The sequence below is a fragment of the Panthera pardus genome, unplaced genomic scaffold (assembly GCF_024362965.1).
Source record: "Panthera pardus isolate Hobbes unplaced genomic scaffold, ASM2436296v1 HiC_scaffold_25, whole genome shotgun sequence".
NCBI classification, from domain to species: Eukaryota; Metazoa; Chordata; class Mammalia; order Carnivora; family Felidae; genus Panthera; species Panthera pardus.
Genome location: NW_026526821.1, coordinates 35,470,969 through 35,497,897, shown reverse-complemented (window position 1 = coordinate 35,497,897; position 26,929 = coordinate 35,470,969). Strand labels below are relative to the sequence as shown.

Below are 26,929 nucleotides of genomic sequence, written 5' to 3'. Positions count from 1 at the left end.
CTTTGCAGACTCTCCCTTGTATTTAGCCTGCAGGAAAGATAGACTGCAATCCAGATATTAGCTTTGTGATTATGAAGCCCCATTTACTAATGAGACCTCTGACAATATGCACCACCACCTCGCCTTGCAGCTTAAATATGAGGGAGAGCTCTGCAAAGCTGATATTGACCCAGCCTGCTGGTAGGAGGAATCACTTGCACACACTCATCATCAGCCAGCACTGGATCAGAGTGAGACTGCTGACTGAAGTTCTGGGTCCTTGCCCCGTGTAAGTAGCAGGATGCACAAGCCATACAGACAGAAAGACTGTCCAGAAAAAGGAGGAGAAGGGTCCTCAAGCCAGGCATGTGCCCTTACCCTTCTCCAATCTCCCCCATCAGATAAGTCATATCCAGACAAGTGAGTGGGGGAGGCAAGAGAGAACAAAAGCATCATTCCAATGGAAGACCCTCCATGGAAACATGAGGACAAGGAAGAAGTGGTTTCCCCGACAACCTGTTTTGCAAATGAGGAAGGTTAATCCCTTGCTGGGAGCTTTCTAGCCAATGGAGAAATCCATAGGGTTAGAGTCATTGACATGAACTAATACCAATAAAAGATCAGCCATCTGTTATCACAAATATGGTTGTATATAACAAAGCACTCTGAAGCTAAAGAGCTTAAAACACAAAACTACCAAAAAAATTGCTGAAAGAAATTAAAAACATAAATAAATGGAAAGACATCTGTGTTGGTGGATTGAAGTACTGTTAAGATGGCAGTAATTCTCAAAGCTATCTACAGGTCCAGAACACTCCCCATCAAAATCTCAACGGCACTTGTTTGTAGAAATAGACAAAACTGCATCCTAAAATTCATGTGGAGTCTCAGGGGACCCCAAATAGCCAAAAGATTCTTCAAAACAACAAAGTCGGAGGACTCACATGTTCTGTTCTCAAAACTTACTACAAAACAACATTAAAAAACCAAAGCCAGCTGTATGGTGATGGCATAATGATAAATGTCTAGACCAGTGGAACAGAATGTAGAGCCGAAGAACATACCCTCACATATATCACATTCAAATGATTTTTGAAGGGGTGCCAAGACCATACATTGGAGAAAGGACAAAATTTTCCACAAATGGTGTTGGAAGAGCTGGATATCCACATACAGAAGAATGAGGTTTGATCCTTACCTTGTACTACATACAGAAATTAACTCAAAGTGAATCGAAGACGTAAACATAAGAGCTAAACAAAACAAAACTATAAAACACTTGGAAGAAAACATAGAAAAACTTCATGACATGGATTTAGTAATGATTTATTGGATATGACACCAAAAGCATAGGCATCAAAAGAAAAAAAAATCAGTAAATTGGACATTGTCACAATTTAAAACTTTGTGCATTAAAAGACTATCAAAAAAGTGAAAACACAAGCCAGAATATAGGAGAAGATATTTGCAAATCAAATGTCTAATAAGGTATTAACATCCAGAATATATAAAGAACTTCCACAGCTCAGAAACAAACAACTAAACTGAATAGTGGGCAAAGGACTTGAGTAGACATTCTCCAAGGAAGATATACAAATGGCCAATAAGTGCTTGGAAAAAAAATGCTCAATATCACTGGTCCCTGGGGAAATGCAAATTAAAAATCACAGTGAGATACTCCTACATACTCATTAGATATATATTAAGTATATATATGTGTAGATAGCTAGATAAATATTTTTCTATGGAAAATAAGTATTTCAAGGATATGGAGAAATTGGAACCTTCATGCCTTGCTGGTGGGAATGCAAGATGGTGCAGGTGCTGTGGGAAACAATTAGGTGGTTTCTCGCGAGTTAAACATAAGACTTACCATACAATCCAACAATTCTACTTATCAGTATTACCCAAAAGAATTGACAGCAGTGACTCAAATAGGGGCGCCTGGGTGGCTCAGTCGGTTAAGCATCCGACTTCAGCTCAGGTCATGATCTCACGGTTCGTGGGTCCGAGCCCTGTGTCAGGCTCTTTGCTGACAGCTCAGAGCCTGGAGCCTGCTTCAGATTCTGTGTTTCCCTCTTTCTCTGCCCCTCCCCTGCTTATACTCTGTCTCTCAAAAATGAATAAATGTTAAAGCAGGGACTCAAATAGATACTTGTCCACCAGTGTTAACAGCAGCATTATTCATAATAGCCAACAGGTGATGGATAAACAAAATGTGGTGTATACATGGAATATTATTCAGCCTTAAAAAAGGAAGGAAGTTCTGACACAGGCTACAACGTGGATGAGCCTTAAAAACACGCTGGGTGAAATAAGCCAGACACAAAATGACATATATTGTATGATTCCACTTATATGAGGGACCAGGAATAGGCAAGTCCATAGACACAGAAAGTAGATTAGAAGTTACCAGGACCTGGGTGGGGGAGGGGGCGGTATTTTTTAACAGGTACAGTTTCTGTTTGGGATGATGAAAAAAGTTCTGGAAATGCATGGTGATGATGGTTGCACAGCAGTTTGTACCCAATGCCACTGCATTATACACACTCTCACATAGTTAAAAGGTAAATTTATGTTCTGTTTTATCACAGTATTTTTTTTAAAGAGCTTAAAACAATAAGCATTTGTCTCTCACAATTCTGCAAGTTGGCAATTTGGCTGTGCTCAGCTGGCAGTTCTTCTAGTCTTGTCTGGGCTCACTCATGGGTCTACAGTCAGCTGCTGAGGGGGCTGGGGGCTGCCTGGGCTAGGATGGCTTCAGCTGGGATCGCTTGTCTCTGCTCCTCAAGTCTCTCATCATTCCCCTAAGCTAGCTCAGGCAGCTGGGCAGGGTCCAGAACTGCCCAGTCTCTAGAAACGGTAGGCTGGAATAGGTACAGCCTCACTTCGGCTGCATTGTGTTGGCCAGAGCAAGTCATGTGGTCAAAGCCAGTGTCAGAGGGAACTGAAACGGCCCCGATCTCCTGATGGGAGGAGGTGCAGAGTTTCACCGCAGATGACCTGGATACAGACAGGAGAGGAAAACTGGCAACTTTTTTGCATCAACATACCACAGTTTGACATTGTTAATAGAGAACTCTGTCTCAGGACACCAAATGGTTTATGTTAAGATAGGCTCGTGTATCTAATCTAGAAGTTGTTTACAGGAGCGGGGCAGTGCTGGTTCTAGAGATTTAAAAGTATAGGAAAAGTATACACAAACTCCTCTTAGTGCCCAGAATATTCTCTCTCAGGCATTGAGTACTTCTCAGATTATTTTTCCAATCAAGCCAGCTACTTGGCAGATTTAGTGCTCTGTGGGAGCTGTAACTTTTCAGAGAAGCTGAGACATGGAGAGAGTCTTCAAGACAATAGAATTTTGGAGGCTCAAGGGACCCAGGCAGATCATATCAGTAGGGACGGGAACCATAGACCTAGCAAGGGAAAGGGGTTTGATGAAGCCTTCAGAGTTGCCAACAACAAAACTTGGACTAGATCCCAGATTGATGAACTCACAATCCAGTGCTCTATGATCTAGTGATCCCCTTGAAGTATGCAAACCCCAGCTCAACCACCCAAGGAACTTGATTTTATTCTTTGGGACCTTTCAGTTAAAGGGTGCTCTGCAGACCAGCAGCCTTACCTGAGAGCTTATTAGAAATTCAGCATCTTGGGACACCTGGGTTGCTCAGTCGGTTAAGCATCTGACTCTGGATTTCGGCTCAGGTCATGATCTCATTGAGCCCTGCATCAGCACAGAGCCTGCTTGGAATTCTCTCTCTCCCTCTCTCTGCCCCTCCTCTGCTTCATGCGCATGTGCTTGCAGTCTCTCTCTCTCTCCATAAACATTTAACTTAAAAAAGAAAAAGAAAAATTCAGAGTATTGTGCCCCATGCCAGACCTGCTGAATTAGAGTATGCAAATTAACTTGCTGCCCGGGGCATTTGCATTAATGGTAGAAGTTAAACATTCCCTGGGGACCCTGGTTTTCGATGTTGGCTGTTCCTTGGAATCACCTGGGAAAGGTTTAAAAATGCTGATGCCTGGGCTTCACCTCAGAGATTCTCACCTGTTTGTTCTTGGGTACGGTCTGGGCATAAAGATTTTTGAAAGCTCCTTGAGCCAATGGCAGCTTTTTATTACATTTTCCTTCTGTGCAAGAGGCTAGTTTTTCCTAATGAGTAAAAACAACCTTCAGAAGACCCTAACTGACGACCTTGCTCCAGTGTCCTGGGTAGGGTTAAGTGACTTATAAATTGTTGAGAATTGTTTAAATGTGTTTTTGTAAGAAAGGAAGGTTAAACACTAGAACTGGTGATTGGGAGGAGTGTTTTTAAAAAGCTACTTTGTTGCCAAAAAAGGATTGGCACTAAGACACAATGAAACCCCGCTTAATAAAAATTCTGCAAATTATACATACAGTAAAAGATTAACGACCCAGAAAAATATAAATCATGGAAGAGAGAAAAGACAATGAAAAAACACAAATGTGCAAAGCTCACACATGAACATAATAATAGTTAAGCTATAAATTTGATTTTATTTCAAGCCTCCTGGGAATCCAGTAGTTAACAAAGTTTTTACTTATGGGGCATGTGGGTGGCTTAGTAGGTTAAGCGTCCAACTTTGGCTCAGGTCATGATCTCCTGGTTCGTGGATTTGAACCCCGTGTCAGGCTGTGCGCCGACAACTCAGAGCCTGGAGCCTGCTTCAGATTCTGATTTTCCCTCTCTCTCTCTGCCCCTACCCCATTCACATTCTGTCTCAAAAATAAACATTAAAAAAATTTAAGTTTTTATCCATAGGAAAGGGGAGTAGGAGAGTGTCTTTCTTGCAGGAAAACAAAGCTTTCTAACTCTGATTTGTAAATAAAAGTTTCATGAGGTCTTTCTGTGGGGACACGGAATGACATGAGTGAAGTGTGTCTTCAAGAGAGTTCCTAGGGCAAAAGCAGGACTGGATCTCATGCTTGAGTGTCTTTTTGTTAAATCTGTTCATAATGTGAAACGTGATTGATGGAAAATAAAGAGATGTTGTTTGAGTCTCTTGTGGTGGGTGGGTGTGTGTGTGTGTGTGTGTGTGTGTGTGTGTGTGTGTGTGTGTCCAGCCTTATCTAAGTTATACTTAGGGATGGGGAGTTGTAAAATCCCTTTCAACTTGTCCTGGGAGCTGGCATCCCACTTAGAGGAGAAAGGTGGATGATTATCTCTTTGTGCTGGCGCAAGGGCTCTTGCTGTTCTGTTAATATCCTCGAATGAGTGAACAAGATTATCCAATGAACTCTTCAGACTCCTGCATTCTAGCCTTAAATGTTCCCTCAGGGATTGTTTGAAGACTTAATGGGATAAATGTGCTCTAACATTAAAGTCATAAAACAGGTTCTAGGAACGTGATACCCCAGCGCTGCCCTTTGTGGTACGCCCCAGTCGTTTTCCCCTTTCTGTTTGGGAGCAGTTTCTTTTCTTTCTTTTCTTTTCTTTCTTTCTTTCTTTCTTTCTTTCTTTCTTTCTTTCTTTCTTTCTTCCCTCCTTCCTTCCTTCCTTCCTTCCTTCCTTCTTTCTGTTCTTTTCTTTTCTTTTCTTAAATATAAAACAAAGAAATGACCCTATTAATCTGGAGTTTAAGGACTACAGGGTATTTTTTCTTTTGAGAATATATATCTATAGATCTTTGCATATTTAGATGTGTGTGTATATATCTACGTGTGTATGTGTGTATTTGTCACACAATTGGCTGACCTTCAAAATCTCTGTTGAATTGAAATCATTTGAGTCGTGAAAAGGGGACCTCAGGCACATGGTCTACCAGTGCTGTTCAGACTTGAGTGTCTACATGAATTCCCTGGAGTCTTTGTTAAGATGCAAATTCTGATTCTGAGGTTCTGGCTTAGGGGGCTGAGAATCTGCAGTCCCCACAGGCTTTCAGGTGTGTTGTAGGCTGCTGGCCCAAGCTGCACTCTGAGTAGCAAGGGGACAAGGTCTACTAGTAGTGCCATTCCCAAACTTGGCTGCATATTGGACTCACCTGGGGAGCTTTAGAAATTACTGACACCTGGAACAACCACCAGCGATGTAATTGGTGTGGGGAAGAGGCCTTGGTTTCATAAATGCTCACAGGCTCCCCCAGGTGACCAGTGTGCAGCTATGGCTGAGAGCCACTGCATTTGAAGCTGCCAGGTAAAGAGGAACCTGTCACTGACTCAGCTGTTAGAAAACCTCCTGGTGCATTCTTAAACCTGTTATTGAATTTCAAAGACATAAAAGCTTTTCAACAGGAACGCTCTTATATCTTGAATAGACGGAAGGATGGTTGCATGGATAGATGGATATCTTTGGGGAAAAAGTGATCTCATTTTGCAAAAGAAAGGAGAAACCACATGATTTTATTCTGTACGTAGCTTATATAAATCAAAGAAATGACTTAGCACCTCTGCTGTGCAGAAAGAGAGCCTCACAGACTTCCAGGTTTCTCTGGGGGAGCCAAGTAAGCAGGGAGAGCAGCACTAGACTCCACTAATCGGAAAGGTAAAGAAATTAAGGATGAAAACAGCCTCCCAACTTGTGATAGCATTGTTTCTTTGGTATTTGCTAAGTTACTAGAATATTCAGTGTGCAGTTTCATATCTTTTTTTAAGTTTTTTTTTTTTAATTTTTTATTTTTTTGAGAGAGGGAGAGAGAGAGAGAGAGAGAGTGCCAGGAGGGGAGGAGCAGAGGGAGGGAGGCAGAATCTGAAGCAGGCTCCAGGCTCTGAATTGTCAGAACAGTGCCTGATGCAGGGCTCAAACTCAGAAACCGTGAGATAGTGACCCGAGCCGAAGTTGGAAGCTTAACCCATTGAGCCACCCAGGCAGCCCCCCCCCCAAAATTTTTTTTTTAACTTTTTAAAGCTTATTTTATTTCGAGAAAGAAAGCATGCACACATGCTCAAGCTGGTGAGGGGCAGAGAGAGAATCCCAAGCTACCAGCATGGAGCCTGACTCAGGGCTCAATCCAACAGTGAGACCATGACCTGAGCCAAAATCAAGAGTCAGATGCTTAACTGACTGAGCTACCCAGGTACCCCTGCAGTGATATCAAAGATACCTTTGATCAGATTCGCCTCCTCTCTGACTCAGTCACCCACTCAAAGTCACCCATTTAGTCCCCACAAGATTTCTTCTTCTTCCCTTGGACCTCCAGTCTTCCAATGCTACTGCATTATGCTTCTCTGTCAGTCCCCTTCTTTATTAATGGCCTTCCAACTTAAACTCCATAATTCATCCATATTGTAGCCCATATTGACCCTACCTGCCAACACCTGGCAAACACTGATACTGGGATATATCCACCATCCCACTTTTGCAGAGGCTGCCCTCAGGATGCTACATATTTTCTGGACAAGACAAGCAATCATGTGCTTTTGTGCCACCCCAATGTATTTTAACAAAAGAATAATTTACATAAAAGATAATTATTATACAGCTTGCAATATTTTACATATGTATGTATTCATGGGACCATGATCCAGATGAAGATGGAACATTTTCATCACCCACCAAATTCACTTGGGCCTCTTCCCAGTGAACATCTTCCCCTGGAGGTAATCATTATCATTCTGACTTCAATCACTGAAGAGAAATGAATGACCAATAGCTAGGAATGTTTGGTAAAGCTGACCTTAATATTTAATGGACTTTGAAGTTCAGTGTTTCTGAAACTTTTGGAACATTTAGAGCCCAGATTTTCTCCACTTTTTTCCCCATAGAAGCATAATTTTTTCTTGGCATCCAAGACCAGTCCATCTCTGAAATATAAGTACATAATTACAATACCAACTTTATACTCTAAAATGTTATTTAAGTGCTTAGCAGTTTTATTTCCAGATTAACAAGTTTTTTTAACATTTATCATGCCTTGAAGAGATCATTTTAATGTTTATTAAAATTGCTTAAAATGTCAGGTGGAAAAAAATTTGAGTTTTGGACACTGAAAGGTAAAATTTTGTTGACCAAATTTAAAATAAATATGCCCTTGGAGATCTAGCAGAAGGGAAGACAGATGTCTCTGGAAATAGAATGTTAAGTAAAGGTGAACTGTATTGACTTATTAAGCTTTTTTAATGTCCACCCCCTCCCTTGTTTGAATGTGAGGTCTGTGGGGGCAATACCATCAATAAATAATTATTAAATGGAAAAAATAAATATGCTTTGTACATCTTTATATCATCTATAGGCAAGCAAAAATTTTTGACATTTGGCATTGCATATGCCCAATTTTTCACGAATCGTGTAACTAGTTGGTGTTTTTACAAGGGTAGGGTAGCAACTGATTTGTAGACTACACATTTTGTTAGCTATTAAATTTTAAATGTCAGAATCTTGACCAAATGCAAGGTGAGAAGATGTTTCCTTTGTTGCAGTGATGGAATTTTGAAGTTGCTGTAAAGGCTAACCATTCCAAAGAGCAATCAATTTGTTTTTCCCCAGTTCCCATAATCCTGAGTTTTAAACATCTTTCCTTCCTGGAAATATTTAACATGACCTTGTCATGGGGTGTGCTTACGTTCCTCTCATTGTGTCACAAAGTAGGTGGAGCTTGTTCCTGCATACCATGCTTCCTTTCCTACACCCTCAGAGGTTCAAGTTGAGGATGCTGATGGGCTGTGCTGTGGTTTTCACGTATTTTGGGAGGCATTGATACTACCAGCTGAGTGATACTGGGCAAGTTGCTTGGCCTCTCTGAGCCTCATTTCCCTTCTTTGTGCAAAGAGGTAATAATGTCATCTATCCCAGGGTCTTGTGAGGGTGAAGTATGGGGGAAACACCTGTAATTCTCTTGGCACACAGTGTTTAGGTCAATGTTAGTGACTAGAAGCTCTCTTAAACCCATTCGTGGAATATTGGCAGCCATTTCATTGATCCCACAAATTATTTAAAGTTCACATCCTCCGTGGAGTGTGCTGAGCTTTTGTTTATGCCATCATGTCTGTGACGCCTAACACTGAACAAGAACCCGAGCAGCTCGCATCTCTGATTGCTGCTGCTTGAAAATTCCTTTGAGAACAGGATACGATCTCTTATTCTAGTCAGTTGGCTTGACTCACAAATAAAATTGCTTCAGAAGTGGAAGACCTGTGTTTCATGTACCCTTCTGCCATAGAATTGCAGATTATAAATGAACCAAGTGCTTTTCTGGTGCCAAGTGACCCTATCCCACTGACAAATGGAAATACTCAACTCACCAAGAGGCTTTCTTTCTCCTCCTTTCTCCCTCCCTCCCTCCCTCCCTTCCTCCCTTCCCTCCTTCCTTCCTTCTTTCCTTCTTCCCTTCCCTCCTCCCTTCCTTCCTTCTTCCCTTCCTTCTCCCTTCCTTCCCTCCTCCCTCCCTCCCTCCCTCCCTTCCTTCCTTCCTTCCCTTCCTCCCTCCCTTCCTTCCTCCCTCCCTCCCTTCCTCCCCTCCTTCCTTTTTCCCCTCCCTCCTTCTTTCCTCCCTCCCTTCCTTCCTTCCTCCCTCCCTTCCTTCCTTCCTCCCTCCCTTCCTTCCTCCCTCCCTTCCTTTCTTTCTCCCTCCCTTCCTTTCTTTCTCACTTCCTCCCTTCCCTCCCCTCTTCCTTCCTCCCTTCCTTCTTCCCTTCCCTCCTCTTTTCCTTCTTCCCTTCCTCCCTTCCCTCCTCTCTTCCTTCCTCCCTTCCTTCCTTCTTCCCTTCCTCCCTCCCTTCCTTCATTTATTCTTCCCTTCCTCCCTCCCTTCCTTCCTTCATTATTCCCTTCCTTCTTCCCTTCCCTCCTCTCTTCCTCCCATCTTCCTTCCTTCTTCCATTCCCTCCTCCCTTCCTTCTTTCTTCTTTTCCTTCTTCCCTTTCTTCCTCCCTCCTTCCTCTCTTCCTCCCTTCCTTGCTTCTTCCCTTTCTTTCCCCCCTTCCTTCTTCCCTTCCTTCTTCCCTTCCCTCCTCCCTTCCTTCCTTCTCCCTTACTTCCCTCCTCCCTTCCTTCCTCCCTTCCTTTCTCCCTTCCTTCCTTCCTCCCTTCCCTCCTCCTTCCCCTCCTCTCTTCCCTCCTCCCTTCCCTCCTCCCTTCTTTTCTCTCTTTCTCTCTCTCTCTCTCTCTCCCTTTCTTTCTCCCTCCTTCCTGCCCTCCCTCTCTCTCCCTTTCTCCCTCTCTCCCTCCTGCTACCTCTTTCTTTAGCCCATGAATCAAATACTAGAACAGTTTTTCCCCCAAAAAGGAGCTGGGACAACTGGTGACACTCTAGATCAAGAGTCAGCAGACTTTTTCTGTGAAGGGTCGTGGGCTACATGGTTTTTGTCACAACTCCTCAACTCTGCCTATTGTGGCCCCAAAGCAGCTGTGTGCTGTACATAAGCACATGCATGTGACTGTGTTCCAGTAAAACTTATTTACAAAAACAGGCTGGATTTGGCCCACAGACCATAGCTTGCCATCTTCCGCTCTAGATGAATGCTGTCCAACAGAAATACAATGCAAACCAATATTCAATTTTACATTTTCTTGTAGCCACATTTTTGAAGTTCTTGATCTATTAAGACATGAATTTTTAAAGACTTTTAAAAGATAGAATGAACAAATCTTAGAACAGGAAGAGACAGACACCTCAACTTACAGATAACATAAATTTACTGCGGCACCCTGATATCTAATGGCCCAAGATTTTTTAAGTGACGGTGGGAAACTGCACAACTGCCAAAATCCCCACTTTTGAATGATTTTTCTTATAGTCTATGTAAGTAGAACCAAAATTCTAACCATGAAACTATGCCAAATTCAAATAATTTTAGCCACAAGAAACTAAAAGCAACTCAGAGATAAGCCTTGGCCATGCCCCTGTTAGTACTTCGTACTGACTCATCCTTCTGTGGGCAAAAGCAGATGGAGAATGGCTTCCTGATTATCCCCACTTAAGCCTGCATCGCTTCTCAGCCTTTTGGCTAAGATCAAGTGAAGAGAAGCCTGCCACCCTATCATTCAACTCTCACGAAATTCTATTCAGACAAATGCCTTCTTCTCTGGCCACATTAAGAATTGCCATCCCTGCCCACAGGCACACAAACCTTTCCTCCTCCCGCAGCCTGCTTTACCTCCTCTAGTATAAATGGGCCCAGCTCCTAGCTTTTATACCTCCTCTCCCTGCTCCAGCCATCATGGAGGAAAGGGGCACGTGGGTGAATTGGGGCTGGCTGATCTAGGATGGCTCATTTTGGATCTCCCAGTGGTCCAGCCCAAGCTTGTTCACCTGGAAGAAGCAGGGAATGGAGAGGGTAGCAGCTGACAAGGCTTCTGATAGCCCAGACTAAGCATTGATAATGTCACTTAAGCCCATTGTCCATTGTCTAAGCCAGCCATATGGCCATCTCCTATTCAAGGGCGGGGACATAGACTTCACCAGCTCCCAGTATGAAGAACTATAAAGTCACATTACGTAGAAGGGGGGGAGGGGTAATTGTTCCCATTTCACAAGCTATCTATCACAGAGATTAATATCACACTACAAGGTTGGGTTTTGTGATATGCTCTAATGAATGTGCTTCTTCCTCTCCCCTGTGTGGGTTTATATCTCAACCTGAAATACTGAAAAATAAAACATTTGTTCAGACATGGTCACTTTCTTGTTGATACCTAAAATCAAGCTGAGACAAGCACTTCCATTCACAGCTTTCAGTGCTCTGTCTCAGGACTCAGGTGCTCAACGTCATTTCTTCTACCAGGACAATCTCAGTGCATATACATGTAAGAATTTAATACTGTTCTTTAAGCCTTCTGTGTACTATAGGCATGTCTTAGGCTGGGTTCCTCAAAAACAGAGCTGAGACCAAGGCTTATATGTGAGTTTATTTTGGAAAATTAGGTTAAGGTTCATAACTGACATTGCTTCCCTTGGTATTCCTGGAGCTGCTGTGGATGTCCTGTGCCCCATGACTGATGCCAGTTATAGAGAGTCAGCGTGGGCACACGTGATAGGAACATCAAAATCAAGTCTGTCCCTACCTGCTGTCTTTAATTCCTGGTCTGCCTTCTAATTCTAGATTCACTGTCATCATCATTATTATTATACTACTTAAGGTATTCCAGCTGCTGTGACATACTAACCCATACATCTTAGTAAATAAGGTCAACAAAATAGAAGTTTATTTCTCATTCACTTAGTATCCAGTGTGGATTTTCCTAACCAGAGCATGGTATCACATGTGGTCATTTAGCAAGGAAGATTCTACCATGTGGCCCTGGCATCCCCTAGCAACTGAGAGGATCCTGCCAGGTCCTCTCTATTCATTTGGCAGACAGGAAAATAAAGAGAAGAAAAGGCATTTCTTTGTGGCATTGGCCTGGAAGGGATAAATATCACGTCCTGCTCCCATTCTATGGGTGAGAATTGGTCCCATTGTCTGTCTAGATGCAAAGCCTCCTGGTAAATGTGGTCCCTGGCTGGGAACAGCTTTGCAGCAATGCCTTTACACAATGGAAGGGGAGTACCCATTGTGGTGGCCACTTAAAATATCTGCCACATCAGTCAAGCATACTGGTATCCATGCCCGTTGGTTTACAAGAAGGGGACCCCATCCATCTTCATTTTCAATTTTTTTATTGTGAAATCTTTTTCTAAAAAAGGTATGCCTGATGCCTCTTGTGTCCCATCTCATGTCTTTTAGGCCAGCCTTTTTCACTCCGGCCATTGCTGAGGCAATCTGCTGTTCACCCCCATTGCACCACTCACCTTTGCTTTCAGACATGGCAGTTTGTTCACTGCCACCTTGTGGGACGCACATGGGAGTCCCCTCAGCCATTCTGACACAGAAGATGGGAGCAGGTGGATGAACACTTCCATCCTCAGTCCCTTGAGTGGCCAGTTCTGAGACAGGTTCACAGCTCTTCAAGAGAGCTGAGCCCCAATTGTCCACAGAGAGTCAGCTTGATAACATACCATTGAATGGGCTTCCCCTTTTCTGTTTCACCCCCTTACAGTTCCTAACTTCATTTTCCAAAATAAACTACTCATGTGCGGGCCTTTGCCTCAGATCTGCTTTTGAGGAACCCAGACTAAGATGTGAATATGGCATATGAGAAGTTTAAGAGTAACATTAAATTCTTATATGTACTACCCAAGAAATACATGGTGGAATCTTGTCTCATCTCGAAGTACTCCCTGCCCTTAGAAACAATTTTTTGTTTCAGTAAATGAATAAATCAATGAACAGAGATACTTCTATAGTCCTACTTCATTGTTACCTACACTCTAAACCAGAACACCACAAGTAAATAATAGTTAAGTTCCCAGCTATAACACTCATAGTCTCAAACCGACTTCAAACCCATCCATGAAACACTTATATTACCTCTGATCAAACTGACTTCAGTTGACTTCAGCGTGACTGCTTTACATTCTAAGCAGCAAGAACCAGGGCCATAAATTGCATTTGCTTTGCCAGATTAACAATAAATAGAAAGTCTGCTTTAGGGATTATCCTTGTATGAAACTGGTCACTAAATGTGTTAGATTCACCGTGTTTAACGAGGTAGAGAAAAATGGCAAACAGACTGTTTTCCATTTAATGAGGAATCTTGCCTTTTACTAAATTCACAAAGTCATTCTTAGATACACTAGGCTTTATTATAATCTGTGCAGAACATAACGTTTAGTTAATAAAGGAATTGACTTATTTGTATTCTATATGATCATTACATATTTACTGAAAAGATCTTAATGATTAGAAATCCACACCCCTGCTGGGTGGCTCAGTTGGTTAAGCATCATGATCTCAGTTTGTGAGTTTGAGCCCCATGTCAGGCTCTGTGCTGACAGCTCAGAGCCAGGAGCCTGGCTCAAATTCTGTGTCTCCCTCTCTCTGCCCCTCCCCTGTTCACACTATCTCTCCCTGTCTCTCAAAAATGAATAAACATTAAAAAAAAATTTTAAAGGAATCTGCACCCCTGCTGCCCCTTATTCTCACATTTCCAGGAATATGGAATTCCACCTACTTACTCAATTAGCTCTACCCCCTGTGATTACCAAAAAAAAAAAAAAAAAAAGTGTTTTCTACATTGAAAGAAAATAGAAGATCTGAGTCTTCTGGTGTATAAAAATCCAGCTGAGAATTAGCATTTCTTGCCATAAGGATTCAAGTATGTCAGATCCGTTTGTTGTTGTTACATACACAGCTGTTTGCAACCACATTCCTTAATAAAAACAAGGCAACTGATTCTCTGCAAACAGCGTGAGAATTCAGATAAATTGTTAAAAGTAGGTACTTTCTGAGAGAGTCTTGGTTTGTTCTTGAGTCATGGGAATGTTTAGCTTATTGACCTCCTGAGAAGTGTTTACCCAGAAAGACAAAATGAAACACATTCTTGAAGAGGATAGAAGACATTGTTTTTTTAAAAAGAAAGGCAAGGTCTTATTAGGGCAAAGCTGTTAATTACACACTTCATTATTGTCAAGGTTAATACAGTCTGTGAGAGCAGAGGCACTTTTTCATCTCTTCCTCAGAACAAGGGGAGACAGCTGTTCTTACGGACAGATCCATTATAGCTTATCACTGGCCGGCAGCCTGGGGAAGGAGCACCATGAAATATGGCCGCTGTCAACAAGAGAGCAGACGCTGAGCTGGTCCAGGCACAATGGAAAGACAATGAGAACCAGGGTGTCAAACTCAAATAGGTTGGGTTGCATTGATTTTTAATGCCTGGCTGTTCCGCAGCATGAAGTTCAGCGATAGTCTTGCCGTTATATTATTGATCTCTAAGACTGCACAATCTTGCTTTAATAAACATCAGATACTGACAGCCATAAATAGTAGTTCTTACATTTTGAAGCCTGGTTAAACCATGTTGTAAAATTTTGCATGTTTGGATTTCACTATTGTTGCTTTGGTGTTATGATTCCTTAAAGTGAAACCTGTGTTAGGGAAACAAATATTACCTCGGTTCTAGTTTCACTGGTCTTCCTGATTAAATAAGGTTACAAAGCCTTCTTTTTTTCTATTCTTTTTAGACAGGTCAACAGTTTATTTCTAACAGATATTTACATTTTGCAAGCCCTTGCTTTTTAACACCGACTAAATAGTTTTCACTGCTCCTTTAAGAGTAATACAGTTACACCATCTGTAAACATCTCCAAATGTTAAAAAGGAGATCCAAGAAAAGCCTGTTATTATAGTGTCTTTGGGTTTTTGTTTGTTTTGTTTTTGCTATAGATGAAATTTTCTTCTTTGCAAATGTCTGCAACCACACCTTCACTTCCATAGTATTCAAGTTTTATTCATCAATAACTCTGAGATTTATAACCTCATAATAAGATCATGATGCTATAGAAGCAGGTGTGCCAAAATAGTGAAATCTTTCAAAGTATTCATTTTGGTTAAACATAGGAAATATTTCACCTTTGTAGAGAATGGGAAAACATTGAACAGTGTAGCTCCCAGCAGCCAACTGTAACATCAAATAATTTTAACACAATACATATATATGTAATACTATATATATGTATACAGATATGTTATATAGATATAAAATACAAATTTAACATTATACTATATATTTAATAAAATATATATTTAGTGCCACACACACATATATATATATATATATATATATATATATATATATATATATATATATATATATATATATATAAAGTCCTGGATCGTATTATACTGAAAACTATATGTCAGTCTAATATGTTTTATTATAAAAGTACCCTAGTTGTAGAAAATATGGAAAATGCACTAACCCCATTGAGTACACAGTGTGAACAGCAGACCAGCAGGATTATCACTGCCTGGGAGCCCATTCAAGATGCGGAATCCCAGACCCCACCTCAGACCTATTGAATCAGACTCTCCCTCTAACAGGATCCTCAGGTGATTTGTGTGCACATTAAGATTTGACAAGTGCGGGTTTAAAATCTATGTCACACTTAATCTCCCCACCTAGAGATGACCACTGCCAATATTTTACTGTATTTCTATTAATCTTCCTTTTCCGTATGTATCTTTCAGTATAAATAATAGGCAGTCTAATTTTGTTAATTTTTAGGACTCAGATATTACATCTTTAAGAAGGATTACAGTAGAGTGCTGATCATGTTTTGAAAGTATTCCATTTTTTATATCTAATAAGGAATATTTCTTTGATATATATAACAATTGTAATTAGCTGAAGATATATCCTTAAACTCAGGAAATTAGTATTTTGTATCTAAAGTTACTAATAATCATTTTTAAAAATTTTATTAATGTTTATTTATTTTTGAGTGACAGCAGGGGAAGGATAGAGAGAGAGAGAGGGAGGCAGAAGCTGAAGCAGGCTCCAGGTTCTGAGCTGTCAGACACGGGGCTCAAACCCATGGACCACAAGATCATGACCCAAGCTGAAGTCAGACACTTAACCGACTGAGCCACCCAGGCACCCCCTAATAATTGTTTTTAAAAGTCTAAAACATCAATTCTTTTCCTTCCATTGCATAAAGCTGAGATTGATTTATTCCATTGTTTACATCTTTCTTCTTTCAATTATTATCAACCTAATTTTAAAGTAAATTTTAACTTATAAAATAGTTTACTAACTACCATTTATTAGTGCTTACTGTATGCCAGGAATCATGCCAGCTGTTTTACACATTATTGTATTAAATCACGTTAACCCAATGAGACAAAGATTTATTCTTGCCGTTTTATGGATTAAGAAACCATGGCTTTTAAAGGTTAGGTAACTTGCCCACTATCACACAGTTGATAAATGCTATAAGCCTGATTCAAAAGTAGGATAAAAAACTACATTGTTTTTTAAAAGTGTTTCTTATTCAATGATAGTCTTTATTTTTTCTTCTAAATAGTAGTTATCTCATAACCATATATTTCTCCTTCCACATCAACAAGTATGTAGAATTCTGTTTATTGAGTTTACTGCTATAATTCTGCATGTAAACTGAACATGTCTTCGGGTATGCAGTGATAAGTGCACAGAAACAGCAGACTTCCCAATTCTGAGGTCACAGATTAATTCATGTCTTAAAACAGTGACCCTCTAATCTCCCATAAAAAATCTAAATTAACTTACTTGGGGGACAAAATTGTGAAATAGGTGTTTATGATTGTTTGGTTTTTCATTTTCCAAATATAGTATATTTATAGCACAACTAATGAGGGAAAGAAAGGGCTCTCTCCCAAACAGGCCTTCATTATGTTATCACTTAGTCATTTAAAAAAATATTTGCAGATAGTATGGATATAGACATATTACAGATCTCCATTATAGCTTTTGATGTTATTGTATGGATGGGTGGGTGGATAGATAGCCAGTTGGATGGATACATTGATAGATGATAGACACATAGATAGGTGCCTCTTTGTGACATCTAAATTCATTTCTGTCAGTATTCCTCAGAAACAAAGTGACTGAGTTTCATGTCTGCCCATTCAGCTCATAAATGAAATTGGAAAATTTTAGTTGGAAAACTGGAAGATTTAAAGGATTGAGCAGTTTCAAAGGAGGTACTCAAAATGCTCTGATCACAAAAGAATCACACAGGGAAGGATTTTCCCCCCTTCTAAATATCTGTGTCTTGGTAGTGAATTTCTAAAACTGATAGTTCAGCCCCATCATAGCCATTTATTAATTTGCTGAAGATAAACTAACAAGTTCTCTGGATATAAATTCCAAAGGACAAGTGATTGAAATGCTGATTTGATATGAGTGGGGAATGCTTTCTTCTGTTATCACAATTATCCACATAGCCCCAAAGATGGTGGCATGTTAACATATTCTGATCATCTCTGTGTCTCAATCATTTAGTAAGTGATGAGCTGGTAATTACCTCTTTTTTTTTTTTTTTTTTTTTTTTTTTTTGTCACCATCCAAGTATATCTATTATTTCCTCCTGGACCTAGCTCACAATTCTCCCCTCCCTGAAAACTTTCCAAGAGTTTTAGTCTGTTCTTCTCTGATCTTTTCTTTACTATATAATCTTCACATTTTAACTTGCCTTCATTTAGGAGTTGTGTTTAATATTCCTAACTTGTTTCAGATTTACAAGTTTGTGTCCACATGAGGGAAGTGCATACATTAGTATGTTTCAAAACTTCTATGTAACTCCTCCCTCCATCAGCCTCTACAATTCCTGGGTATCAATCAGTATCAATATCAAGTGATAGTATCCTTTTTATAAATTGGAGAATGGGTAATGAAAGAAGGATGAAAGTAAATCACATAACAAATGTGGGTGAAATTGAGACCAGAACCTGCAATTGTCTATGTGCTGTAAACTGAACAATTTATCGCTAGAGGGATGGAGTGCACAATAGAAAATGTGCACTTTATTAACATTGTTGATGGATTATGATGTCACACACCAAACCTTTGCATTGCCAACTGGTGCTATTTTATTCAAATGAGTCTGAAGAGTACCTTGGAAAGAGAGCTAGACTGACTTGAAAGTAATATAACATTCATTGTGTGTCAGCCATACTTCGATTTGAGAGAGAGAGACTGAGAGCACGCTAGACTGGAAGGGAGAGGATTGGAGTTTGAATCCCAGGTCTGTTATGTATCAGTGGGCAAAGTCAGCTCTAAGTTTTAGTGGTACTCAGTAAAGGAAGGAGGATGCCTACCTAACTGCCCTCTAGATTCATTCCAACATTAAAATACTGGAAGTGATTCTGTGGTCCCAGAGTTGAATATTTCATGTATTCAGAGATGGGAGGTGTGAAGGCAGACAAGAAAGATTGACTTAAATATTGTTTAAGATGGATAGAATTTAGAGAACTTTTTTTTTCCCCTGCGGTATATACCCAAAGATAACACTGACCATGAAAAATTCTAATATAGTTAGCTATTATTTGTCAAGCTCACAGAAAGTCTTGATAACATTTTTGCTAAAGGATTATCCAAGCAGGTCCAATAACTGAGAAGTTACTTGAAGACCTTGGCATACCTTACAGTCTTTATTCATGTTATACATCAGTCAACACAGATGCCCAGGATTGGAAATACCAGGAAGCTACTTTTGGGGAAGACCATGAATTACTGAGAACATTTCATTAAGTAATCTGCTAATTGTTGATAGAGAATAGGAATGTGCAAGAGTATAATTTCTGTCTAGAATGCTGGCTGAAAAGACTTTATCCACTGTGATATAAACAAATTAATACTGTTTTCTTAAAAATTTATGCAAAACATTATTGAAGAAGAGAGGCCAATTGTTTAAATCCACAGAAAATAAGAGTATATATGTCTAAAAGGGTTTTAAGGAGCGCCTTGAGGGGGTGCCTGGGTGACTCAGTCGGCTGAGCATCCGACTCTTGATTTCAGCTAAGGTCATGGTCCCAGGGTCATGGGGTCGAGCTCCATGTGGGGCTCCGTGCAGAGCATGGAGCCTGCTTAAGATTATCAGTCTCTCTTCCCCACTCATTCTCGTTCTCTCTCTCTCTCTCTCTATATATATATATAGAGAGAGAGAGAGAGAGAGAACGCACTTTGAGCAAATGAAAGAAATAATAATAAACAGGTAAGATACAACTGAAATGCACTAGAAAGCTACTCAAATGGACTTGATATTTTTGAGGATGAGTTAGCTAGCATTCATACTAAATGTATCAAAAGATGTCCATTTCCTCCTTTCCCCTTCCCAGCTACTTCCCCTTCTCTGTTCAAAGGTATTATTTCTTCAGTTCATCCATTGGGGTCAGCATAGATGTTGTTACTCTGAGAAAAGGTTCTGATGTATATGTGATACATGGTTCTTTTTCTCTCTGAGAAATCCTCAAGCAGAACATCACCTATTTGGGCAATCAACCCATTTATACCCCTCCTCCACAAATAACCATAACATTCCATATAATGGAAGACTATTCAGTGATTTAAAAAGAACTGGGGTGGGGGGGACACCTAGGTGGCTCAGTCAGTTAAGAGTCCGACTTCAGCTCAGGTCATGATCTCACGGTCCGTGAGTTTGAGCCCCGCGTCAGGCTCTGTGCTGACAGCTCAGAGCCTGGAGCCTGCTTCAGATTCTGTGTCTCCCTCTCTTTCTGCCCCTCCCCCACTTGTGCATGAATACAGGCACTTGCACGCACACGTTCTCTCTCTCCCTCTCTCTCTCTCTCCCCCCTCCTCCTCTCAAAAATAAATGAACATAATGAATGAATGAATGAATGAATGAATAAGAGTATGCAAATCTGTGCAGAAGAATTCCATATACTTTATGTAGACATACCTCTCAAGGAGGTAGAGTGACTTACTTCAAAGGGTGCAGTAGAGAAAGCAGCAAAGGAAGCAGAATGTAACTTTATGTGTGGAAACCTGGCAAACACTACCTGGGCCAGGTGACCAAGGTCAGTATCATCAGGGAGAAGCCATGTTAATGGTAGCACCCTGCATACGATGTGATATAATTGGTGATCACCTCCAAAACCAATAACCCCAGTTTAACCCTGGGAAAAACATCACACATATCCAGTTGAGGGACATTCTGCAGAACCCCTGAGCACCACTTGTTAAAATTGCCAAGGTCATCAAAAACAAGGAAAATCCAAGAAACTATCACAGACCAGAAGAGACTAAGAAGACATGACAAATAAGTATGTAGTGTCATGAATGGGGCCCTGGAATACTGGGGAAAGAAACTAGTGACATTCACATAAACTATGGAGTTTAGTTAATAGTAGTGCAAGATATTAACAATACAGTAAGGGGTATATGAGAGCTCTGTGTATGCTCTTTGCAACTTCTCAGTTTATTTAAAACTATTCCAAAATTAAAAGTTTATTTAAGGGTGCCTGGGTGGCTCAGTCGGTTGGGTAACCGACTTCAGCTCAGGTCATGATCTCGCAGTTTGTGGGTTCGAGCCCCATGTCGGGCTCTGTGATGACAGCTCAGAGCCTGGAGCCTGCTTCGGATTCTTTGTCTCCCTCTCTCTCTGCCCCTCCTCCACTCTTGCTCTGTCTCTGTCTCTCAAAAATAAATAAATGTTTAAAAAAAAATAAAAAACTTTAAAAGAAAGGGGTATAGACAAAAAGTATTAGTCCAGGACTGATTGGATAGGAAAAAAAGAAAACCTTGTCTTTCACTGATCTATAAATCCTATGTTCTAGGACAAATTTGACTTTTGCCTCTAGTTTGAAATCCTCTATTATACTGAGATGATTTTGAACTCCTTTGCTACTTGCTCAAAGGTATTTTTCTCCTAAAATTCTGGAAGTCTGAAGTCACAACACTTTGTTCTTTGTTCTTTTATCCACCCCCATCATATTTTGCTGCAAACCTTGTCATTGTCAAGGCACAGCTGACTGGCTTTGTAAGTGGTTTGTGATTTCTTTCTGTTCCTGGTATTCTGGTGTTATTTAGGTTCGTTAAGGGGAACATTTGGGCTCGGCAGTTTGTCACTAAGGTTCAAGTACAACAACCACATCAACTACTAAGCCATCCAGACCTCAGCCGTGATGATACAGAAGTGTGGCTCTAGCAAGCATTACAGTTAGATGCTTAATGAAAATATCACATGTGATCACATATAAAATCTCATAAGTGATCTTCAAGCTGTTCAGTGTAGTTCAGAAAATGCCTACCTTTCCTATAAAATCTAGTAACTCCAATTTTTATGAATTCTGTAAAAGGGTAAAAAAAATGTGCATCCATTCCTGGGTATGTTAATACTCAAGTGACAATGCTTACTCGTTTTGCAAATAATATGAATAATGAATGTAAGAAATAATATGCTTTTTATAACCAGTTATAGACTTAAAATTATAATCAGCTTATCATTAGATGGTTAGGGCTTATTATTTAAGGAAAGGAACCAGGGAGGAGGTTTCCCCTAACTAGTAAATAAGACAGTGATTGCTTTGATAGTCTTCTAAATGGCTTTTTGATGTTTAATTGATACCTCTATTGAGATAGGTAAAGGCAAATTTGCAATTAAGGTTATATAATATTTGACTTATTTCACCACTGAAACGATCAATTTTTATCACTTTTTAGTGGATGTTCCTGGTGTCTTTTTTCCTCAGTGGAGTAGGGGTGGGATTGCAATATCAGTTTGAAAGCATGAAATGATTTCTTTAAATGGCATTCCCTTTACTGTTCCCAGACAATCGTTAGAGGAAATAAACCGTGCAAAGAAACCTCCATCAACGGCCTGCTGGAGGACTTCGACAACATCTCTGTGACTCGTTCCAACTCCCTAAGGAAAGAAAGCCCGCCCACCCCAGACCAGGGAGCCTCCAGCTACGGTCAAGGCCATAGGGAAGAAAATGGCTTCATCACCTTCTCGCAGTATTCCAGCGAGTCCGATACCACTGCTGACTACAGCACTGAGAAGTATCGAGAAAAGAGTCTCTATGGTGATGACCTGGATCCGTTTTATAAAGGCAGCCATGCCGCCAAGCAAAATGGGCATGTCACAAAGACCAAACACGGGGAAGCCTACTATTCTGAGATGAAGCCTTTGAAATCCGATATTGCCAGATTTCCTGTTGATTATCACACACACTTGGACTCACTGAGCAAACCAAGTGAATACAATGAGCTCAAGTGGGAGTACCAGAGAGCCTCAAGCAGTTCCCCTCTAGATTATCCATTCCAATTCACGCCTTCTAGAACTGCAGGGACCAGCGGGTGTTCCAAGGAGAGTCTGGTGTTCAGCGAAAGCGAGTGGGGACCCAGCCTAGATGACTATGATAGGAGGCCAAAGTCATCATACTTGAATCAGACCAGCCCTCAGCCCACCATGCGGCAAAGGTCCAGGTCAGGTTCGGGGCTCCAGGAACCAATGATGCCCTTTGGAGCAAGTGCATTTAAAACCCACCCCCAAGGACATTCGTACAACTCCTACACCTACCCTCGCCTGTCCGAGCCCACAATGTGCATTCCAAAGGTAATGTTATGTTCACTGCCTCCTTCCTTCTTATGTGCAGGCACCCCACAAAGGTGGTGCTAACATGACCTTCTCACAGAGATCTAATGTGATGCTTCACCTTTTAAGTGAGAGTCTATATCAAAACCCTACCTGATTTCTATCCACGAGCCCCAAGGGCAGAGGATGTAGGGCAAGGCACATTTATTCATTAAAATCCAAGTCTTTGGAGATCCCCTACAGGGTTTCTGATTAAAAGACAAAAAATTATTTATTTGAAAGATGTCCTGATATACTACTAATAAATAGTTTGCTCATATTGTACTGTCCTCTATTAAGGAGCATATGATCATAAACCATTAGATAGAGTAATTACAGTGGTTCCTATATTCTAACAAAGTTTACATGGATCTATAGAAAAGAAAAAAAATAATCAGGATTGCTTGGTAAGTTTTTAATAAAGTTTATTTTAGAGTTAAATTTTAATTTAATAACCATTCTCACAGGTGTGAGGTGATATCTCATTGTGGTTTAGATTTTCTCTTATGATGAGTGATGTTTAGAACCTTTCTTTCCATGTACCTGTTGACCATCTGTATATCTTCTTTAGAAAAAAAGTGTATTCAGGTCCTTTGTCCATTTTTTGATTGGGTTATTTGGGATTTTTTTTTTTTGCTATTGAGTTGAATGACTTCGTTCTATATTTTTTAACCTCTTATCAGATACGTGATTTGCAGATATTTTCTCCCATTCCGTAGGTGCATTTTCATTTTGTTGATGTTTCCCTTTGCTGTGCAGAATCTTTTTATTTTGATGTAGTCCCACTTGTTTATTTTTACTTTTGTTGCCTTTTGGTGTCAAATACAAAAAATCATGCCAAAACCAATGCCAAGAAATTACCCCCTCTTTTTCTTCTAGGAGATTTATGGTTTCAGGTCTTACATTCAAGTCTTTAATGCATTTTGAGTTGTTATGTATAGAGTAAGATAGGGACCCAGTTTCATTCTTTTACACGTGGCTGTCCAATTTTCCCAGCACCATTTATTGAAAACACTATCCTTTCTGCATTTGTATATTCTTGGCTCCTCTGCTGAAATTTGATGGACTGTATATTTGTGGGTTTATTTCTGGTCTCTGGTCTGTTCCTTTGAGCTATGAGTCTGCTTTTATGCCAATACCATACATTTTGATGTCTATAACTTTGTAATATAGTTTGAAATATCCAGCTTTGTTCTCCTTTCTCAGGACCGCTTTGGCTGTTTAGGGTCAAATGTGATTTGTGCATGTGTGCTGTAGTTGCACACTTATGGTAGGAAGCTGTTTGTGTCAAGGTCATAGAAAAAGCTTTGTCCAGAGACAATAACCATTCAGCCCTGGGGCCATATTTGGCCCATTGACCTGTTGGGTCCACAAAATAGTCATCTCCAGCTTCTGAAAAATCAAGATATTTCATTTAGTATCTTCAACTTCTGGGTTTCAGCCTTCTCTTTAAAAAAAAAAAAAAATGGGATGGTCTGACATGCCTGGGCACAATTTTCACATAGCATTGGAAATGGAACTGGCTGGAAGCAAAGGCTGACCCATTAGAGGAGAGAGGCCCTTCTCAGTCCACTTCATTCATTTTTCTCATTAACCTAATCCTAGAGGCATTTGGGATTTAATATAACCCCCAACAGTGCCTGCCCACCCATTTCACAGGAGGAAAAACTGAGGTCCAGAGTGTCATGTGGCATACTTAAGGTTTCATAATTAGTTGGTTGCAAAACAAGGACAAAATCCAGGTCTGGTGTTTTTCCTAGTCCCATATTCTTCCCCTTATGAGGGCATACGTGATTTCAGGGGATTAACTGCATTTGCCACTAAAACCCATGAGGGGCCCCAGTGGCCACCAGAAGTCTCAGCTAGGTAGAGGAGTAGGAAGAGGATGGAGGGAAGGGATAATTTGCTTCATTCCTTGCTGGGTCCTTCTTCCTGCAGACTTCCAATTATAAAGCAAAGCAGACCTACTCTGAAATCTGGTTTTGTTAAACCCAGAAACAGTGCAAGAAACAATGCAGAAAACTATTGTGGCTCAGAAAAGATATATCTGTAACAGAAATAATGAGGAAACTGTTGTGGCTCAGGAAAAAAAAAAAAAAGACAACATATTCACACTTGGGAACTTCTACCAAGAGTTTTTCAGCCCTTATAATCAAGGGCTCTGAAGGAGCAAGCTGCTGTTCCATGTCACATGGGACCCACGAGAAATTCACGGGCAGGTTTTGTGGGAGGGTAGGTGGTGGGAGGCATGTTAGTAATTAAAACGTTTACTTGATTAAAAATATAACATCTCTCTAAAAAGACTTCGGTGCCTGTGTCTTTAGAACTGTAGTCTTAAAAATCTACCAATCACATTTGGATTTCCTGCTGAGGGAAGAAATAGAGATCACGACTCAGATAATTTGGCTTTGCCTTATGGAAAGTCCTAGAGGCTGGTGGGTAATGTTCACATCTCAAATAATAAGAGAAAGGATCAAATTTGTGTGGGTTTCCAGATAGAGCAAATATGGGAGGAAAGTTGTGTGTATGTGAGAGAGAGAGAGAGAGAGAGACACCAGTTTTACATTTTGGCCTAAAGGAGAAAAAATACTAACATTAACTCACAGAAATAACTCCTCCAGTGTTATCTGCCTACCTAATTTTCCTGTTGACATGACAGGAATCAAGGATGTTACAAATCTGTAGATATAGCATCTATCTCCCTACTTTTGAATGTTTTTGGCTGCCACAAGGCAGATGAAACCTTGGGGGATAATAAATAAAGCCAAAAAAAAACCCGTTCACACTACACAACTATAAAAACCGCTTGAGGGAGCCTGGGTGGCTCAGTCGGTTAAATATCTAACTTCGGCTCAGGTCATAATCTCACGGTTTGTGAGTCCGAGCCCCGCGTTGGGCTCTGTGCTGACAGCTCAGAGCCTGGAGCCTGCTTCAGATTCTGTATCTCTCCATCTCTTGGCCCCTCCCCTGCTCATGCTCTGTGTCTCTCTGTCTCTCAATAATAAATAAACGTTAAAAAAATTTAAAAAAAAGAAAAAAGCTTGATGTGGAGGGAGAATGCCCTCCACCCTCCCCTGCAGACAAGTCTGCTTTACAGGGAGGGAAACCGACTGAAGATATTGTCACCATGCCTCTGATTTTGCTCATTCCCAGGCTCTCCAGGGAGCAGGCAGCTGCCAGCTCACATGTATTGGTGCTGACCCAGCAATCCATTTCTTGCTCTGGCTCCAGCCTCTGAGAAGCCCCTGGTGTAATCACACTTCTGCCAGTTCACTAAGCACTTGCCGTGTGCCAGACACATGTGTTGCCTTGTTGAGCCTCACAGTCCCGGAAGACAGCAATTCTTGCCTGCTTTGTACATATGAGGAAACTGGGGCTCTGAGAGGCTTGGTAATAGCCAGGTCAGCTCATAGCCAAGCTGGGATCCAGCTGTCCGGGCTCGGCCCCTTTGCCAGACCTTGGATATATCCCCAGTGGCACAGGAATTCTGCAGGCACTAAGCCTTCAACCTGCCTCCTTCCAAGCTCCTTTGAATACCTTTAACAGTGAAGTCCTCTAGGGTTGTATGGTACTGTCCCACTCAGGAGCAGGGTTTCTCAGCCTCAACACTGTGGACATTCTGGGCCTGATAATTCTTTGTTGCAGGGGAGGAGCTGTCACTGTAGGATGATTAACAGCATCCCTGGCTTCTACCACTAAGTGCCAGTGGCATCTCTTCCTGTAACATCCAGAATATTTCCAGACACTGTCAAATGACCTCTGGGGCAGCAGGGAGGAAAATCAGTCCCAGCTGAGAACCACAGTTCAAGGCTAACTATTTGTCAAGTACCTTTTGGCATTCAAGGGTGTAGGTTCTGGAGGTAGACTGCCTGGATTTGAGTCCTGACATTACCACTTACAACTGGGTGAGTAAATTGCTTAACTCTACTTCCCTATCTATGAATGGGGACAATCATGTTGTGTGAGGGTTATATAAGTTAATAATTGCGGCAGCCTGATTATGAATACACACATGTATCTGTATGTATAGCATACCAGATGGCGGCTGTGACATGAAGCCGAGGGTTACCTTATTCCAGGCACTGTGCCAAGC

At 40.8% G+C, this 26,929-nt stretch overlaps 1 protein-coding gene across 5 annotated transcripts in view; it reads left to right on the top strand.

The window, feature by feature from the left end:
• Positions 1 to 26,929, top strand: part of PAK5 (p21 (RAC1) activated kinase 5) — a 316,773-nt gene that overhangs the window by 251,915 nt on the left and 37,929 nt on the right. For all 5 annotated transcript variants that reach the window (XM_019462530.2, XM_053890435.1, XM_019462529.2 and 2 more), the window contains one exon: positions 22,033 to 22,818. In XM_019462530.2, coding sequence (XP_019318075.1) covers positions 22,033 to 22,818 — 786 coding nt within the window. The remainder of the gene's footprint in view (positions 1 to 22,032; positions 22,819 to 26,929) is intronic.